This window comes from Periplaneta americana, chromosome 17 (assembly GCF_040183065.1).
Source record: "Periplaneta americana isolate PAMFEO1 chromosome 17, P.americana_PAMFEO1_priV1, whole genome shotgun sequence".
NCBI lineage: Eukaryota > Metazoa > Arthropoda > Insecta > Blattodea > Blattidae > Periplaneta > Periplaneta americana.
Window position 1 is genome coordinate 13464767 of NC_091133.1, and position 21755 is coordinate 13486521.

Sequence of the window (21755 nt, forward strand, 5' to 3'; positions counted from 1 at the left end):
GCTGTGAAACCTGGACTCTCACTTTGAGAGAGGAACATAGGTTAAGGGTGTTTGAGAATAAGGTGCTTAGGAAAATATTTGAGTCTAAGAGGGATGAAGTTACAGGAGAATGGAGAAAGTTACACAACACAGAACTTCACACATTGTATTGTTCACCTGACATAATTAGGAACATTAAATCCAGATGTTTGAGATGGGCAAGGCATGTAGCACGTATGGGCGAATCCAGAAATGGATCTAGAGTGTTAGTTGGGAGGCCGGAAGGAAGAAGACCTTTTCAGAGGCCGAGACGTAGATGGGAAGATAATATTAAAATGGATTTGAGGGTGGTGGGATATGATTGTAGAGACTGAATTAATCTTGCTCAGGATAGGGTCCAATGGCGGGCTTATATGAGGGCGGCAATGAACCTGCGGGTTCCTTAAAATCCAATGAGTAAATAAGTAAGACATGTCCGTTTAGAGTTGAAAAGCTTCTCTTAACTGAAGCAGATGATGGAGGAACCATAATTGCCTTCATTGCCAGCTTACTTAGGATAGGCATCTTGGTGGAATGATTTTGCCAGACAGATAAGGAAGAAGTTGAAGATAGATTTTCTCCATGTACCATTTCGGCATATATTGATATTTCTTCCACTTGAACATCAATGGCAGAGAAACGTTTCAGTTCACCTAAAGTAAAAAGCGAATAAATCTTGTCAGGAACAGCTACTATTGGATCTAAATTCTGAACTTTCTCCCATAAATTTAGAGCAGGATGAAGTTCATTCATATATCCTGCCAATTTTTTACACGTTGCACCTGAACTTTGAATTATCTCAAGAACTGATGATAAAAGAAGCCAGACCTTTTTTTGTATCGTGATTACCTGATTCCAAAACCTGTCTTTAATTGCAGAGTCCATTAGAAATTTTAGATATAGCTCTGAGTTGAAGTACAAGTTCTTTAGTTTCAACCAGTTCCTTTAAGTCTGTTACAGCAGCACTGCCTTCACCATCTTTCAAATCAGTCCAATGTTTGACTGCATTGAAACTAATGCAATGATATTTTCCTGCCTTCAGCCATGTCCCCCAGCGAGTTATTACAGGAACTGGAGGTAGAGCAAATGTTCCTGCTTCTTTTAGGCAGTCCAGCAATCTCTCTCTTCTGGCTGGAGTTTTCGCTAAATCAGCCTTAACAGCTGCAATGAATTCATCAGCAATTTTTGGTGAAAATCTAATCTCTTTAGCACAACGCTGCAATACGTAAGGCCAACATGTAGAATGTAAAAGCTGAGGTGCAACTCCAGCCAGTCGTCTGCCAACAGAAAGCATATATGGTGCACTGTCTGATATTAAAACAATAAAATTGCTTCTGTGAACACCAATAAGATCTAATGTATCAAGTATTAAACTTACTATGACATCGGTATTGCAGTGTTCTACAATTTTGGTTTTCACAAGACGGGGTTTTTGATTCACTACACTCAGTGGAGCAACAAGAACATCCACCACCATACAATTCTTTATATCTGTTGTTTCAGCAATCACTAAATAGAATTTCCCTCACATTTTGACTTAGTTTCCTGAAAGTCGTCTTCAGCACACTTTCCAAGATACCTTCTTAGAGTGGTTTCACTGTAAGCTGGCTGCATACATGTAGCTGTTGCTGACGAAATCGTTGGTTACGAAAGACATGCAATGGAATACCAGCAGAAGTGAATGCTTTCACAAGATCTTTCATATTATCCTTGGATTTTGTCCATACCGTTGCTTACGAGATTATACAAGCTGGCGCATAGCGCTTGAAATATGGGTCTGAAGTGGTTCCCTCGTAATGCCAATTCCGCCGCTCAGAGCGCTGTTCTATCCTAAATATTCATAGCAGAACACTTAAATGACATTCACATTTGGGACATTTAAAGGACTCACCATTGCTTATTAAATGCTTCGTACAATATTTTATGGACAATAGACGTAATTTTCAAACTTCTACGTCTCAATTATATTACAATAAAAGGCTGTAATTCTTGATATTAAAATATATTACATATAAACTGAGGGACTGTCTGCTCTGTACTTCAATTCATAATCCAAACATTTCCGGAAATAAATTAACTTGACACATCTTACATACATCTACCCTTTTCACCTAATATTATTAATATTGTTATTAAATAAGATATTGCAACTAATTAAGATACTGCATTATCTTTAATTTCCTTGAATTCATAATTAAGCATTTGCAAGAAGGCCTAACTTTTCTTCTTTTTTTTTTTTTTTAAATACGATATGAACGTTTTAACCAATTGATAGGAAACTCCAGTCACAATAATTGAGAAGTATAATTATTGCGCGTTTTTTCTTGCAGTGGTAAAAAATTTATATAGGGTAAGGTTGCCTATATCGCACACCACTTTAGCATTTATAATTTTTATTGAACAATACAGTTTTTATTTTCTGCATTCCTTTACAGAGATACATTCCCAGAACATTTACCTTTGATGTAAAAAAGAATCCTTGAATTTTATTTAATATTTTTTAAGTAAAATGACATTTTCGAAACACATGACAGTGGTGCCATTTAGGCAAGTAGTTTCCTAAATAGCACCTGCGGTTTCTTAAATCGCACCTCTTTATCTGCAGGGAACAGGATGAAGGAAAGCTTTTAATATTGAACATATTGAAGAGTATTTGAATGAATAATGTAATAAATGCAAATTACAAGTTTATTGAAATTAATGAAAGAGAGTAACGCATCCTCAAATGAAATTGAAAAAATAGAGTATAAATTACGTAACATTTAAACTTTCTGAATGCGTTTTTTATTGTTATACATTTGCCATGTGCTTCACCAGGCAGTTCAGACTGTAAACTGCGTCACCTTTTCTCCACGATTATCTCGAAGCCACCTAAGAACTGCTCCATGACAGAGCTGTCTGAAATGATTTGAAGATAGAAATATCTAAAGGCTGGGCCTATGAGTATTATGACGAGGAACCTGAAACAGAAGCATACCATTTTCCCGAGATAATCTAGCTTCTAAATTTTTGGAATGGGTCGTATAGGTGGACATACAGAAGCAGCACTTTTTTCTATGGCAAGTTTGAGTGGCAAATAAAATGTTTGAGCTATTCGACAAATAGTTCATTGTTGATGTAACCTGACTCAGAGCAAACAAATAACGATCCTGGAGGAGAACCAGCCGATAATGAAGGTTGCACTGCTTGACGTTTAAAAATTATCACAGGTGGCACAAAATACCTGGTGCGCTTGTACACACTTGTTGTATTAACGCCCTTTTCACCACTTGATATTGCACCCACCTGATGCATTCCTAGCTCAGTTAAAATTTTTGGGGACTTCTTTTGTACGGTTAGAATTGCTACAGTTGCTCATATCGCACCGGTGCGAATTAGGCACCTAAAAAGTGGTGCGAATTGAGAAACTACGCCATAAGTTATTATTTCCTTAATTTTAGCCTATAATCACCACATGTTCGAAAATTCTACCAAGTTAAATGTTCTTTAATACCTCTTTAAACGAATAACATCTTAAGATTATGGATTCCTTTGCATACAAATCCGTTATTTAGTTACAAAATGTTAGCTAAATATACATCCACCTGAGCGATTATATTAGATACACTATCACCATGATGCTGACACAAAGAAGTGGCAGAAATCAAGTGACATGGTGAAAGTTCATATGGTAGATTGTAACAATACCACTAGATGCCACACTACTATAGTAATTTGTTTTAAACTAGCAGTGGTGCGATTTATGCTACTCTACGCTAGGCCTACTGATTAATCTATTGTGCATAGTAATAATATTTTAGTGCGTGTAAATATATTTTGAATTAGCATTTATTAAATTAGGAAGTTAGCCTGTAATTTGTGTCATTGAAATGGTTTACTGCTGTGTGCCATTGTGCAAATCGAACCAGAATAAAGAATGTGATTTTTCGTTTCATTGTTTTCCACAAGATGAAGGACTAAGAAAGAAGTGGTGTGTAGCCATTTCTCGCGAAGGGGACAAACCAGGGACTCTTTGGACGCCAAGCAAGCAATCACGTGTCTGCAGCAGACATTTCAAAGAAGCTGATTTTAGCATTAGCACAACATTAAAACGTTTGCTTCCTAATGTGGTACCATCCGTATTTAATGATTTTCCAAAACATAAACAAAATGTTTCAAACATAAGTAGACGCAACAAAAGAAGGATAACAGAAGTGGTAAATAACATCAATCCTGCTAAAAAAAATAAATCCAATGTTGAACCAAGTACATCAGCTTTCAATGAAGCAAATGTTTCAATTGAAGAAATTTATGAAGCACATAAAAAAACTATAGCCACACAGTGCTCAATTGAAAGTAAAATAATTCCCAAAGCCATTACATTACAACGTAAAAAAAATACTAGGACAATTCGGAAACAAAATCAGCTTATTGGAAAACTAAGACAGACAATATGTAATTTAAAAAGCAAGCTCTGGAGTTTACAGAAACAAAACGAGAAGGAAGAACAAGGAATTGAAAAGCAACTTACCAAAATAAAAGAAGCCGCTAAAGAAGGTAGTTTGAAAGCAAGCTTTTTGACTGAACAAATTCAGGCTTTCGGAAAACAAAAGTATAAATTTCATGAAAACACACTGAAAATCTGCATATTGCTATCTAACAGGTCATCTACCGGCTATAGATTACTAAGAAATTCGGGTATTTTACACTTACCCCATCAAAAGACATTAAAAACTTATATTGGTCACTCAAAAGGAGAAACAGGTGTCACCTCTTTGATAAAGGCTCGGCTAATTGCAGAGGAGAAGTCCTTGGAGCATGAAAATGAAAAAGTTGGATCTCTCATTATTGACGAATGAGTATTAAACCGAAATTGATATATGACAGAAATTTGGATATGTTGATAGGAATGACAGACACTGAGAAAAATGCTATTGGGATTGAAAATAAGCTGGCCAATAAATTGCTGTGCATTCTGTTCAAGGTTCTGTCTACAAAGTTCAGAATACCAGTGTCATTTTATTTTACACACAATTTAACCAGAGATGAGTTGGCAAAATTGACTATGGAAGCCCTATAAGTAGTGGAAGATATTGGATTTAAAGTAATTAGAATTGTGACGGATAACTGCCAGGTTAATGTTGCCATGTTCCAACATCTATGCAATAAGAAGGGACAACTTACACATGAAATTCAACATCCAGTAGATGAAAACAGAAGTCTATTTCTGAATTTCGATGCAAGTCACATTATTAAAAATGTACGATCACAACATCTGGACAGAAATTTTGAAGTGAATGGAAATAGTATCAGTGCAGATTACATGAAGAAGCTAGGCTATATCATTTACAAAAAAGATTAATACTGAAGCCTGTAAGAAAATTATCTAGGAAAGTTTTGTACCGCACAAATTTGGAAGAAATGAATGTTGCAAGGGCCAAAGTAATATTTTCGTCCCACTCAATTGCTGGCTTACAAACGTTGGAAACACTGTGTCGAGAAGAAATAAGAGACCAGGACAGTTTTAAGGAAACAATACAGTTCCTAGAAATTTTTAAAAGATGGCATGACATTCATGATATATGTAACACTACTCATGGAATTACTTCCAGAGAACCAAACAAGTTAATGTTCATGGACATCGATTATGAAAGACTGACTTGGTTATTAGACGAATTCATCCCATACATTGAAGCAATTCAAAGAAATCCGGACAAAAATAAAAGATTTACGAAAGAAACGTATCAAGCTTTGGTCATAACTACAATATCCACTGTTACATGTATCAGATATTTGTTAAATATTGGTTTTCATTATATTCTTACCAGGAACTTTACAAGTGATGACAATGAGCTCTTCTTTAGCCATCTAAGGCATAAAGGAGGATTCAGTGACATGGTGGATGCAAGATCATGTATGTACGCTGTAGGATCCACGTTTCAGTCTGGAATCATAGCAGCATCCAAGATTGGGAATGTGAAAATAAGGGATTACACAGGCAAGGAGGCCAGCTCCTCTGTACTGGTGAAGCAATTGGGAGAAGAAAAGCAACAACATAACACAAATGACTAATCGGATTCCTTTCCATGTTCTACAGATACTGCAAAAGCCTATAACAGGTAGCTACCTATTACTGAATGCTATTTCAAAATTCACAACATATCAGTTCCTAACAATGAATACACTCATACATTTATATTGTGAATAGTATCAGGGAGAGTAATACTTGATTATATAATTTAAAATGTAATATCATACTACTTTACAATTACTTTAGGCCTACATGATTTAACAACACATTTACTGCGAGACATAGGTACACATGTATTGTATCAATGACAAATGACAATGTAGTCTTTCATAATTATGAGAATTATCTTTTTTTTCATAATATCAGGTAACCATGACGTCAGTTACAATTGCCATGATAGCAGGATATCTAGTTCATGCAGCAGAACAACAAACATCGTGTGAAAACTGCTTACAACTAATATAATCACCAGCAAATCAAGGCCCTGCAGTTAGCTTAATTCATTTTCAAGACGGAGGTGGGTTAAGACATCCTAATGCATTCTTCAAGTGTTTAGTACAGATTGTTTATGATTTTGTAATTGAAGCCGTACACTACTTGCCAAGAAAAGCTTTGTCGAAAAGACTTGTTTCTTTTTCTGAAGCCAAGATTTTCGCAAGAACTGAAGTGCGACACATGTAAAGATCAGGAAATGCCCCTCTTTCTTTTGGGAAAACTTGTGAAGCCACTACTGGACAATATTGCCAAAGATATTTCCAGTAAACACGAAGTGGTTAGGAAACTTAATCAGAAGCCTCTAAATACAAAAGTGCTGAAAGTACAATAAACTGGGCCATCTCTTAATTACATATTGCAACACTGGAACTGACTATCTACACGGACCCTCGTGTTATAAATATTATGATTATTTCAGACTGTGATACAGTTATAAGCGAACGTTCCTAAAACTTAAAAGTAACAATGAGGATGCCTTATGTTATAGGAAAGTTTGAAACGTGTACATTTAAGTTTTTTATGAATGATTTCCTGATCAAGATTTTCGTTAACTATGTGCTAAACTTTTGAAGTGAAGAGTGCAGTAAGAAACTGTTGGACATCTGATCAGTATTTTCATCATGTGCTGGTTACAATACATTCGATGTCTTCTTGAATATACCTGATGAGGTATGTATATGAAGTTTGTATCGTCAGTATACAAGTATGTATGTAATTTTGATTATCTGTACAGAAAATATTTAGCTTATGTGATAGTTTGAAGTAATCTCTCACGAAATAACAAGGAAGAGAAAGGTGCTTAAATTTAAATAATGAAAACAGGATGATAAGAAGAAAATAATTTTTACTTCCTTTCAGTTATTAATGAAACCTGTCCACTCACCATTCGCAGTTGATTTCTATGGTTACAGGTCTATTCTTCATATTCTGTAGCTTTTAAATAATTTCTAAAATAAATATTACGCCTACTTAGCTCTTGTAAAACGAAATTTTCACTTTCTCTTTCAACAGAACACTCACTTATATTCGGTTCTTGTATCTTGCAGTAAATTATCCATTTGTGATCATCTTTCCAATATAACCTCTCATTGAAACGACCACTTAAAATCAGTAGCTAGAATTTATTATTTTAAAAACATTTCCACGTACATATTGTTATAATTGTTATGAACCACAATACAGAAGACAACACTGTCAAATTGGATTAATTTACCAAGATCAACATCAATACCGGTAATATAAAATCACATATAGGCCTAGGCTATATTATTTCATTACTTTATAGTATTAATTAGAAGAATTAATTTTGAAGAATTTACAAATATGCTGAAATAATTAATGACACCTCTTATAGAAATGTAAAAATCTGTATGTACATTTTGAAACAATGGGTATAGCACCACTTGAAAATGTTGAGCAATTTAACAGTAACTTGTAAATTGTTCCATCACGCTGCCTATAGTGTTCATTTAATGTAGCACCAGAGCATTTAGAATAGAAAGTGTGGTAACTCGGCAAAGGTCTAATGGGACTTTTAAACCCCCTAGTGTTGCCACGGCAACTGAGCGAAACATTGGCGTGGCAATCGTTCTAAGATTCCAGTTTTCCTCTTAATACTGTGGATAGAGCAGGTAGAACTCGTTCTGTCATGGAATTAAGACGATATTTCTTGTGGTGTTCCGGTGATTTTTATTGTGCCATTTATGTGAGGAGTAGTAATAAGTCTAATTGTTTTGTTTTGATGTAAATCTAATTATACTGTATAATCTGTAAGGAAGAGACGTTTCTTTTATCCATGCAAAGACTAGACTACTTTTCAGAAGTGGTGTAGAGCAATTGCACGAACACAGAAAACTGTATGCTCATTCTTATATCTGTGATATCCATTTTTCTGTGGTTTTGATTGTGATTTTTTAAAATTATGATTTATTTAACGACACTCACAACTACAGAGGTCATAAGGTTATACCAGCATTGCCAGTGTGTCGGAATTTTGTCCCACAGTAGTTTTTTTTTTTACATGCCAGTAAATCTACTGACATGAGCCTGTCGCATTTAAACACACTTAAATGCCATCGATCTCGGCCAGAATCGAACCCGCAACCTCGAGCATAGAAGGCCAGCGCTATACCAACTGCGCTACCGAGGGCGACTTTTGATTGTAAGAGCCAATAAATTTATTATTGCCGATAAAGCGGTGGGACTTCTACGCAAGAACTGGCGACCAAAACCGTATGCCATAACACATATTTTCCCAAACTTTCCTCGATATCTTAAAAAAAGAATAGAAGAGAAAATATCCAACGAAGAGGACATCAATCCTTTCTCCTAACAATGTACCCTTACCAAATACTATCTGGCTATGACCAATTCCATCGACGCTAAATAACCCAGTAGTTGATACAGCATCGTTAAATATCCGAGTAAAAATAATTGGATGTGACACCCGAAAATCAGAAGAACACATTTAGCTAATCATGCAATTGTATGCATTTATGTGCCATTACTTCACACCTGAATGCACAAAATTATGTCTAGTTACATTGACCGTAAATTCCTTCCAGTGAATGAACTCCAGACCAGCATTTCAGCTGTTTAGTGTGAGTTTTTCAAAATCGATACATTTTTTAGAGTCATAAACTGTGATGGGTTCGAGAAAAGTGAAAATACAAAAGAATTCAAAGGTGAATGAACGACCTTTCAGATACTCTGAACTCAAAGACACCCTCGTCTGCCCTGTACAAAGGATTCTAGCATTACACGATTTTAGAAAATATATTACACGTAATTGACAATACAACGAACACGTCTGCCTAAGAAAGAACCCTTGAATTATTTAGAGTGACAATTCAGAGCACTAGCGAAATATATTAATTCACGTGGGATAGCAGATTTAAATATATTCTGACAGAAAAAATTTAACCAGGATCCTCTACAGCGACATTTTGGAATTAGAAAAGGATTATCTTGTGATGATTACCATAGACTTTCTACGAGCGCATCCAGAAAGTAAGTTTCGCTATTTTTTTAAAAAAAAGAACACACACTTTCAGGAAAACATTTATTGGCAACAGGTACAGCAATGTTTCAGCTATTTTTCAATATAGCCACCATCAGAATTGAGACACTTGTCATATCGTGGGATCAACTTTTGTATCCCTCTGTCGTAGAACTCTGCCACCTGTGAATGGAACCAGCATGTGACAGACGTCTTCAGCTCTTCGTCATTGCCAAAACGCTCACCGGAGAACAGGAATTTCTTGAGGTGGAAAAAAACGTGAAAATCGCTGGGAGCAAGATCAGGACCGTAGGGTGGATGATCAAACAACTCCCAGCCAAATTCCGTCAAAACAGTTGCTGTGCGCCGAGCTGTATGTGGACGAGCATTGTCATGGAGGAGCACAACACCTGCAGTAAGCATTCCACGCCTCTTGTTTTGAATGGCACGTTGCAATTTTCGCAGTGTTTCACAGTAACGGTCAGCATTCACTGTTTCACCTCTTGGAAGGAAGTCAATGAGCAGAATGCCCTTCCTGTCCCAGAACACCGTGCACATCACTTTCCGTACCGACAGCGTCTGTTTGAATTTCGTCCTGACCAGAGATCCACTATGCCGCCAATGCATTGACTGCTGCTTTGTTTCTGGGGTGAAGTGCAAAATCCAAGTCTCATCGCCCTTGACGATCCTGTCGAGGAACTCGTCGCCGTCATCGTGATACCATTGCAGAAATGTCAGTGCTGCTCCTAAACATTGCATTTTGTGTTCGGGTGTCAGATTTTTCGGCACCCACCTGGCACACACTTTTTTGAACAGCAGGTGCTTAGTGACAATCTCATGCAACAAGGATCGCGATATCTGCGGAAAATGGCTGCTCAGCACCACAATCGTGAAGCAACGGTTCTCCATGATGCACTGCCGCACCAGCTCAACACGATCATCATTGATGAGGGACGGTCGCCCACTGCGCTCTTCATCATGGACACTTTGACGACCTTCGGAAAACTGCCTACACCAGCGACGCACCATCTGCTTATTCATGATGTTCGGCCCATAGACCTGACAGAGCTGCCGATGAATTTCAATTGGCGCAATGCTTTGTGCATTAAAGAACTTTATCACCGACTGAACCTCGCAGGCAGCGGGAGAAGGAATAAGAGCTTCCATTTCGGACCACTGCTGCCACGCTACTGGCACCAGGCGGGACCTGTCCGGCTGGCATATGATTGATATGTCATAGATCTGTTACGCATGCGCAATTGACACGGCTAATTACGTTTACTTTTAAGGGGAAAAAATCGGGAAACTTACTTTCTGGATGCGCCTCGTACATCTGAACATTTTTCAATCTATGTGCCGGTTAAAAAATGTGCTATATTAAAGTGCTAGACTAATTGTGAACTCCTAATTGAATCGAAGCACCTAGCTTCTACTTCATGTTTAATTATTATTTTATTTTTAATAATAGCACTTTAGTCGTAATTAACGTAAAAGTTATTTCGCTAACAAAAATACAGTATAATTTATTCTACTTTGCATCTAGGCTAAAACATAATCGGATTTACAATTTTATTGCATTTGTTTATTAAGCTTCCAAATCATAAGAGATTTCTAATCGAGCATATGAGAAAGTAATAGATCTCATGGAAAAGTCGTTAATTTAATATTCTCCAATAAGTAGCATACAACTACTTCAAACAGTGCTACCAAATTATTTTAATTTTACAAAACACAAAATAACTTAGGTATTTCAAAAGATCAAAACTTACATTAGCATAGATAGACTATAATATCGAAGCTTAATTTATGAGTCTTATTGCACGTAATATTTTTTGTTCCCCTGAATTACGTATAAACCAGATACAACTGCAACTAATGACTAAATAGTAGATAAAAGCTATTGGTGAAAATAAAGTGTCTCCTTCATTATATTACATTCTTTCTTGTGTATAAAAACTATGATTTCATGTCAATGTGTACTTTATAATGCCATAAAAATGTTCAGTTTTGCGATGCTGTACTTTTTTTGTGCGTATTTCTGGCAGAAGCCGGTACAATGTTCCATTTTTCGGTTAATTATTATATTTACTATTCAGGGTTGTGTTATATAACTCACAATTTTTTAATGTAGTAATATTACATTTTTAAAGAAGTAAAATAATGTACTTAAGTACTCTACAATACATTCTTATCTAATGGGTTATTTTTTTAAATCTTTTGCATTCACTTGAATAGCGATCCTGAAACTGGGCACGGAAAACAGGGCTAGCACCACACGGCGACAAACTACTGAACTAGAGGAAGTAACGTCACTTTCTCTTCTACCCGCTCTGCTTTGACATTTACCTTAACCTATAAAGATGCGACCTGTTGGTACTGAGTTCTTCACATAGCAAAACACAGACAATTTTCGAATATAACTTAGCTGAACAAACTTCAAATAACACTGCAATATGCTTGGCATATTTATAATTTTCGAACTCAGTTAGTAATGCACAATTAATCAAGCTATTTTCACGATACACAATGCTTAGTAATGGAACTATTCATCATTTCTTAGCAAAGCGAGGCGAACCTAGCGGCAGAAATTATCATGACTCTCAGAGACCTACTCTCGATCGTGCTATGCACCAGCTTGTATAATCTCGTAAGCAATGGTCCATACATTGCCATACTTGAGATATTATATTGGCATGTACGCTGCTAGGACCACCTGAAGTTGAACCCTGTCCATTCTGTTTTCGAGATCTGTGCTTAAAACTTTCCACATGTTTCTGCGCAATGGATTTTTTTTCGAAATTAATATTTTCTGAACATAAAATACACAAAAGTTTTCCCTTTTCAGCCACAAAATAGTCTGTAGGAAACTCGCGAATCCTTTGTATCGCAGTTACAGATGTTTTCAGCATGCTGGTATGAAAGAGATGTGATAGATAGATAGGCAGGCAGGCGGGCGGGCGGGTGGGTGGGGCAGGCAGGACAGGCAGATTTATTCGTTCCATAATATTCTTACATTTGCTTTATAGCATAGAATAAAGAACATGTCCTATTCTTACGTTTAACAATAAAATGCAATACATATAAAATGCAACTATGAAAAATGTACAGAATTAATACCTTAATAACAATAATATTTTATACAATGTAATATGTTTACCATTTAATAGTATTATAATATTTACACAGTACTGTGAAATGTCAAGAATTCATCTACAGAATAGAAAATGTGAGATATTAAGTAATTTTTTAGTTTTACCTTAAATAATGCAGGGTTTTGGCTATGATTTTTAATGTCTTCAGAAACATGTATTGCCATGTAACGTACGCCCCTTTGAAAGCATGATAAATTTGATAATGGCGTATGAAAATCATTCCTTCTGCGGGTATTTATACTATGTATGGCTGAGTTAGTTGGAAAATTTTCTTTATTACATAAGAGGAAATTTATTGTAGAGTATATGTATTGATTTGTTAAGGTTAGAATCACTAATTTTTTTGAAAATAATCTACATGATTCTCTAGCCTTTGCTCCAACTATTATTCTAATGGCTCTTTTTTGTAATAAGAATATATTTTTACTATCTGCAGAAGTTCCCCAAAATATTATTCCGTAGGACATAATGGAATGAAAATAGGCAAAATATATTGTTTTTAAGATACTGCTGTTTAGAAATTGTTGTAACGACCTAATTGCGAAGCATGCTGAGCTAAGTTTGGGGGTTATTTCTTTGATATGATTTTCCCAATTTATTGTATTATTAATATGCAAATCAAGAAATTTGGTTGTTGATGTTTCTAGTAGAGGTATATTGTTGATAGTTGTGTCCATTGTTTCAGAGATTAAATTTTAACCCTTCTGATTCAGTGTTCCTCACAGAACTACAAATATAACTGTAGTTAAGAATTTAAAATGTAACTTAAATTCTTAAGTTTGAAATTTCCATTGTTGAAAAACTAGCTCCTCATTGTTAATGTGAGTATTTTTAATATTAATTGTTGGTCACAATTCTTGTAAATAGTGCATTGAAGCAGGCAGTTCATTTTCCAAGAATTATGCTCTATTTTAAATATTACGCTTTTATGCTTTATTTTTTAAAATTATACTTTATTGTGCTTCTAACATCTGTTTCATCGAGACAGTTTGATAACCAAAATCATGTTTAGGGTAGCAACCATATGTCTAAAGTGCTGTATGCTTCCACTGCGCAACTAGATCAAATCCACATCACTTTACTACCTGACCTAGTAGCCATACGGTACTCGATATCTGGAGGTGTTTGAGTGGGTAGCGAAATTACGCATATTGTTCAGCTTCACTTATTTATTCTTGGTGCAGCTGCCTGAGATGCTGTGGTCGGAAGTCAGAGATTACATATGAGAGTGGAATACAGTATAGGAGTCTGGAGAAGTTGGCTGCTCATCCATTGAAATGAAGATCATAGAACTTAAACAAATCTGATGACAGAGAGTAAGATCTATAAAGATTAATGTTTCTTCATTATGCTTATGTGTAAATCTGTGGCTTGAAGCAAGAAACACCAGTGTGTAAAAAGTAACTTCGTAGGAAATTGCTTCGAAAGTTTTCTGCCAAAATTCAAACACTTGTAACTTCGAAATGACTCCAAATTTTTGTTTATTTATTTGTTTCTTGATTAGATGTAGATGCTTTGGAAGTGGATACTACACAAATCTTCTTCTATGCCAATGTTTTAGAAATACGAAATTTTGACATTGGTTGTTGCAGCACTGAAGACATTTTTGAGAATTTCTGACTATGATTGTGATATGAGCTCATTCAGCTATTCATATTTACTACATATTAAAGAAATAGATATAAATGATATTACTTATATTATTGTGTTTATCATTGGATAATTGGTATTTACAAAATTTTCATTCTGAATAACGTGATCTTTTGAACCTTATGAGAGTTGCTAAATGAAAATGTATACTACATTAAAATTGACGCTTATTGGTTATGAGGACATGTTCTCGTATATTGTTTTAGTTAATGAAACTTGTTAAGGAAACAAATTAAGTTTAAGAACTTAATCCCTTCAATAGATAGTGGAAATAGTCCTTTGTGACGTCCTTTGATGATAATCTTGACCAGGACAATTTTCATCTAAAATATATTGACTTTCTCATGAACGTAGTAATCCTTGAGTAACGAACTAAAGTTTATTAAATATTTTTGTTCATGTTCCACTACTGTAATTTCTGGGATTAATCTGATAAGATTGGTCCAAATTCTTCGAAGCTTAATATGAGCTGTTGCCTGCTTTGCATTTTCAGTAGCAGTCTGTATGGTGTTAGCCTTTATCTGAGTATATCTTCTGGCTCTAGGTTAATCAGTTTTATTTATTTTCGCGATTCTTGTGACTGAGAAAAATTATGTATTACTAATAAAGCCGCAGAAAGATCCTGTTTTGTCCAATACAAGAATCACTGAACATATTCGCTTCTTCAATTTCATGAGCCAATAAATCTAAGTGTTTCTGAGACAATATGCAATTTCCTACCCACCTCGTCCACGATTTTACTGTCTCATCCCAGAGGTAACGTGTTACGTAATTATTAAATTTAAGGTTCAAAAGCCTTTTATACTGTAGAAAGCAATACCACCCACAAGCAGCGGAGTTGGCTGGAATTTTTCTAAGTCGAAACTGAAGAAGGCTATTTTGGGATTTTGTTTGGTTTTGCCTTTGTTCATCCTATTTTATTCATATAACTTTCAGCTAAATATAAAGCTTGTTCATTCCGATCTTTTTCTGTAACACATTTTTCTTCATTCGTTAGTCTGCTTGTAAGAAGTTAAATTCTATCGTATTTTGCACAGTTTTCATTATTTTGGGTGACGAAAGGTTTGTTAAATTCTTCCATAAACACTTCCACTGCACAATGTATCTGCATTTCTTTACAATACGCCTTGTAGAGCCTCTGCATTTTATGAGATATTGGCTAATTAGAGTTCAAGTATATTTTGTTTGACTAAGATCTAGAATAGTGGCTTGCATAAGCCGGTAACATTTTTACATGATATTTTATGTAAGCAATTTTATTGATAGATCAATGTCTAACGAAAGCATAGAAAAAAAATTGAATCAATATTTTGTTTTTAAAAGTGAGGAAAAAAATGCCGAATTGATCTGCTCAGAATAGACACTTTCATAAGCTGATAAGCGGCAGACTTAGTTTTTTGCTTTAGATGGGGAGGAGTCAAAGTGAGAGAAATGTTGAGAGAAAATGGAAATTACTTTTAAAACTTATTGCTGCTCAAAATCTTTACTGGTTTCCTAGTCACGGCAAGCTAAGAGTCAAGACTCAACCAAACGCATGTAGATAAAACACATATTTGTGTAAATTAAAAGGCACGAATACTTCTATAAAGTTTTAAATGATTAATAAAAGTCGTCTCTACTAATTAGAAACTTAGTCACCACTGGTATCTGGTCCATGGACCACTCATAATCACCTCTCCAATGTCACTCTGAACCGAATCAAGACTTGCGCTGCAAGTTTGCAAAAATTACTAAAGTCATTCATGCTTGCTGATAAAGTGATGTTAGCAGTGAAATGACAGCCCGTGTGAGGTGTCAAATGATTCTAGAGATTCATTTCCCTCACCAAAGCTACCTGTTACGTTACCAGCCAGGCTCCCATCATTAACATGTTCGTACCCTATAGGTGCATATACACGGTTCAATCTTTCTTTCAAATTTACGCATTCATGCAATGCATGCAAGATTGATATTTAGTATTAATTAACATATAGTACGTAGTGAAGATGATGTTCAAAACAATGCACCATGCAGACACAAAATCTTCATGCATCTTAAATGAAAGCGCGTTTTAAACTTGATTTTTTCAATATTCTTCTCAGATTGCATGGGTACCTGCTTGGAAAATTGATGCAGCTTAAGGTATGTGTGCAATAACAAGAAGCTTGAATTCAGATCTGGATCACATCCCACCTCTTCCAACATAAGTAAGGTAATATAAGAGAAAATCAAATTAGACTTGAAAGTAGTTGATATACTGTATTGAAGGGTAATGATAGTAGAGGAGAAAAAAATGGTAACAGCTAGTAGTAAAATATTTTAATTCTTTTCATGGAATTCGTCTACGTGAACAAATTAGATGTCCATTCAATAGTTCAATAAATTAATCGCAAATAGTTCTATCACCTAAAAGTAATATTTACCTACCAAATTCTATTCTACAGATGAGACTGAACGTTCCATACGAATATCGTACCCACTTGCAAATTAATTCGAAACTGCTATCATTTCACTTTTAAATTTTCAATGACGAAGAAACAAAAGTGAAAGTTACTTATGTATTATCTGGCACTATAAGAAATTGCTAAAATATCTTTAAAATGCTTTGGATTTATACTGGGAAAGCTGTGAGCAGAATGCAGTTATGGTTTTGATTTTATTATGTGTACATACTTACGGATATCGGTCGATTGGAAGTGGTGTTCAGCGATTTTATGTTTGATGTTTATAACAGGACAGAAACAGTTTCACTGTAGTGTATGCACTGACCTGTCATGGAGTGCCGTCGTGGCATTATTTTTACGTGAATTTATTTTCGTGTGTATATTCCAGATCAAATGAAACAGTTTCCTTCATGCTCTGGTTACAAATTTTGCATATACGAAGGTTAGGTTTGGTTAGTTTAGGGAAAACTTTTGTTAGAAATAATGACAACATGAGCCAATATAAATTTACAAGACCATCACCTATTATAGAACAATTAATTTATTTCCATGATCATGCCTTATTTTTTATTAACAATTCCACGCAATATCGTGTCTATATTTGATGACGTCACATTCGATATTCGATTGTTTTCATTTTCTTTCTGTCACTTTGACATTAGTTCTGGTGATGGAAGGAGCGTGTAATTCTACGTCTCGTGATGGTGGTTTGTGTCGAGGTTGTATCTACGGATGTCGGATATTTAGCACAGTTGATGTTCAGGAGGGCATATCCAGTTCATTGTGAACGCATGCATTATTTTTTCATGGAAGTGGGAGAAATGTATCTTCATTAATGTGAGGTAGCCTAAGTGGTCGTAGTTTGATATTTACTGAACTGTTTCATCATTGACATAGGTTAGATTAGACTTATATTAGCTTAGGAATGTTAAGTTGATCGTTATTATAAATTGAAATGTAGCTTTGAAGTTGTCTATATTTAAAGTTTTTTTTTGCTATTTGTTTTTGTGAATTTTTGTATTTTGAATTTAATTGCGAAAATTGGGACTTTTGGGATTTTTTTTTTTTTTTTTTTGTTCTTTAAGTTTTTCGAAATGTTAACGCTTTCAGCTCATTTTTTTCATAGTATTTTAATTTGTCGTTGTTTTCTAATGCCAGGCGTTTGACAATAAAGTCATTTGACCTCTTGCACTCCAATATTTTTCAAAGATATTATCATGGTCAGCCACTGAACCACAGATTTTGAGGTGTTCCGAATCCATTTCTTAGTTTGAGTTGCACAATGGGCAGTTAGGGGACTGATATATTCCAATTCTATGCAGGTGTTTGGCCAAACAATCTTGGCCTGTTGCCAATCTAAATGCAGCTACAGACGATTTTCGTGGTAAATCGGGAATTAACTGTGGATTATGATGCATTGAGTTCCATTTTTTCCCTTGAAATTGTGATATCAATTTTGTTTGTTGAAGTCTAAGTATGTAGATTTAATAAATGTTTTCATAGAGTAATACGTAGAATTACTAACAGGTCTGTAAGTAGCAGTGCTGCCCTTCTTTGCTAAAGCATCCGCATTCTCGTTTCCCAGGATTCCACAATGGGATGGTATCCATTGGAATACAATTCTTTAGTGTTTTAATTTTTGGGGCCAGGATCGGGGATTTTTGAAATTTTTTTTTTTTCTCGAAAGGACAGAACCAGTATTTACTGAGATTTACCAAACAACAATAACGTTAGTATTAAATAAAAATGACATGATTTACAGAATACCATACTGATCATAGACTCCAGGACCGTTTGTGATATTTCTTCGACCACAGGCAATCGCGTAACTGCTGTCCCTTTAAAGTATTATGTAATAATCAATACTATTACCAGTACCTTACATGTCCCATAGACATAGACTCATTTCTGTAATTCTTCTTAACTTCTAAGATCCGATGTCAATAATGGTGTTTTCAAATGAAGTGCTGCAATTGAAATCAGACTAGATGGTGAGAAGAATTACACTAATTCACGATATCCTCTTTAATTGAAGACTATAGATACCTTAATATGTTTAAATGTTAAGAATGAGTGCTCGCCAGAGGCATTACTTAGGCTTACGTCCAAACATGCTTAGAGCAACATCCACATTGGGATATACACGGTGATTCCAAATGGACTATACAACTATGTAAGCTTATAGAAATTTATTTAGAAAACATACAAAGCGGGTTGCAATGCCATCTGATAGCAAAACTCATCAAGTTTTCACAGACATAGCTTTGTAGTGCCTGATTCTCTAACCGCGTGCGCTTCCTTACTTACTTACTTATTGGCTTTTAAGGAACCCGGAGGTTCATTACCGCCCTCACATAAGCCCGCCATTGATCCATATCATGAGCAAGATTAATCCAGTCTCTAACATCATATCCCACCTCCCTCAAATCCATTTTAATATTATCTTCCCATCTACGTCTCGGCCTCTCCAAAGGTCTTTTTCCCGCCGGCCTCCCAACTAACACTCTATATGCATTTCTGGATTCGCCCATACGTGCTACATGCCCTGCCCATCTCAAGCATCTGGATTTAATGTTCCTAATTATGTCAGGTGAAGAATAAAACGCGTGCAGCTCTGCGTTATGTAACTTTCTCCATTCTCCTGTAACTTCATCCCTCTTAGCCCCAAATATTTTCCTAAGCACCTTATTCTCAAACACCCTTAATCTCTGTTCCTCTCTCAAAGTGAGAGTCCAAGCTTCACAACCATATAGAACAACCGGTAATATAATTGTTTTATAAATTCTAACTTTCAGATTTTTTGACAGCAGACTAGATGACAAAAGCTTCTCAACCGAATAATAACAGGCATTTCCCATATTTATTCTGCGTTTAATTTCCTCCCGAGGGTCATTTATATTTGTTACTGTTCCTCCAAGATATTTTAATTTTTCCACCTCTTCGAAGGATAAATCTCCAATTTTTATATTTCCATTTCGTACAATATTCTGGTCACGAGACATAATCATATACTTAGTATTTTCGGGATTTACTTCCAACCCTACCGCTTTACTTGCTTCAAGTAGAATTTCCGTGTTTTCCTTAATCGTTTGTGGATTTTCTCCTAACATATTCACGTCATCCGCATAGACAAGAAGCTGATGTAACCCGTTCAATTCCAAACCCTCTGTGTTATGCTGAACTTTCCTAATGGCATACTCTAGAGCAAAGTTAAAAAGTAGAGGTGACAATGCATCTCCCTGCTTTAGCCCACAGTGAATTGGAAAAGCATCAGAGAGAAACTGGCCTATACGGACTCTGCTGTAAGTTTCACTAAGAGACATTTTAATTAATCGAACTAGTTTCTTGGGAATACCAAATTCAATAAGAATATCATATAAAACTTCTCTCTTAACCGAGTCATACGCCTTTTTAAAATCTATGAATAACTGATGTACTGTACCCTTATACTCCCATTTTTTCTCCAATATCTGTCGATTACAAATAAATCTGATCAATAGTCGATCTATTACACCTAAAACCACACTGATGATCCCCAATAATTTCATCTACATATGGAGTTAATCTTCTCCAAAGGATATTCGACAAAATTTTATACAACGTCAACAAAAGTGATATTCCTCGAAAGTTACTACAGTTAGTCTTGTCCCCCTTCTTAAAAATAGGTACGATTATGGACTCCTTCCATTGTTCTGGTATAATTTCCTTTTCCCAAATTGCAAGTACAAGTTTATAAATTTCGCTAGATAATGCGCTTCCACCCTCTTGTATTAATTCAGCTGGAATTTGATCAATACCTGGAGACTTGTACTTTTTCAGATTTTCTATTGCAATTTCGACTTCAGAAAGTGTGGGTTCCGGTATAAATGGCTCAGCAGTTTGTATTTGAATTTCGTCCTGATCATTTCTACTTGGCCTATGTATATTTAGCAGTTGCCCAAAATAATTTTTCCATCTGTTAAGGATTGAATGAGAGTCTGCAAGCAAGTCACCATTCTCATCCTTGATTACATTTACCCTTGTCTGGTATCCATTTTTAAATTCCTTTATACCCTTATATAAATCTCGAATGTTTTTATTCTTACTATTTGTTTCTACCTTAATCAGTTTTTCCTTCAAGTAATCTCTCTTTTTATTCCTAAGTGTACGACTTGCTTCCCGTCTTTCATTGAAATAATTATCTCTATTCTCCTCAATTGGATCCTGTAAGAATTTCAATTTTGCCTGTTTCCTTCTATCATGCGCTAACATAGTTAATATCAAAATGGCTGCTTTCACAGGTGCAGAGCGAGCTCGCTGTGTTTTTGTTTGAAGAAACGAAATCTGCGACAGTGGTTCAGTGTAGATCTCGTACCCAGTATGGCAAGGATCCTCCTACCAGGGCAGCAGTTTATTCTTGGCACCATACTTTTGTTGAGACTGGCTGTTCTATTACTCATGCCAAGTCTCCCGGACGTCCACGTGTGGCTGGTACTGTGGTCGAACAAGTGAGGGAAAGCTTTGTTCGAAGTCCTAGAAAATCAACGCCGCGTGCTTCTCGTGAGACTGGGATTCCACAACCAATCGTTTGGCGCATTTTAATGCGACGTTTATACTTAAAACCATACTGATTTACGACGGTGCAACACATTCCTGATGAAAATAAGATGGGTTGACGGGATTTCTGTGTAGAAATGCTTGGTAGGATTGAAGATGAGACGTTATTGAACCACGTGATCATTAACGACGAGTCGGCATTTCACGTCACGAAAATAAATACCCATAACTGCAGGATATGGGGCTCTGAACCTCCACATCTCCAACTGCATGTTCGTGACAACCCAAAAGTGAATGTGTTTTGTGCCTTAAATAAAACTAAAGTGTGCGGCCCCTTTTTCTTCCAGGAAAAAAACTATCAATGGTTTTGTCTATCTGGATATTAAGCCACAAAATTTTCTCATCCCATAGATAGATGCAGATGATCAAAAAGGGGAAATTCAATTTCAGCAGGATGGTGCACCTCCACACTA

At 35.7% G+C, this 21755-nt stretch overlaps 1 protein-coding gene across 1 annotated transcript; it reads left to right on the forward strand.

Moving 5' to 3' along the window:
* The first annotated feature begins 3759 nt into the window (after positions 1 to 3759).
* Positions 3760 to 17784, forward strand: LOC138693386 (THAP domain-containing protein 2-like). Its single transcript, XM_069817308.1, has 3 exons — positions 3760 to 6116; positions 6395 to 7192; positions 16405 to 17784. The coding sequence occupies exon 1, from the start codon at positions 3888 to 3890 to the stop codon at positions 4854 to 4856; it is 969 nt and encodes a 322-aa protein (XP_069673409.1). The 5' UTR covers positions 3760 to 3887; the 3' UTR covers positions 4857 to 6116; positions 6395 to 7192; positions 16405 to 17784.
* The last annotated feature ends 3971 nt before the right edge of the window (positions 17785 to 21755 follow it).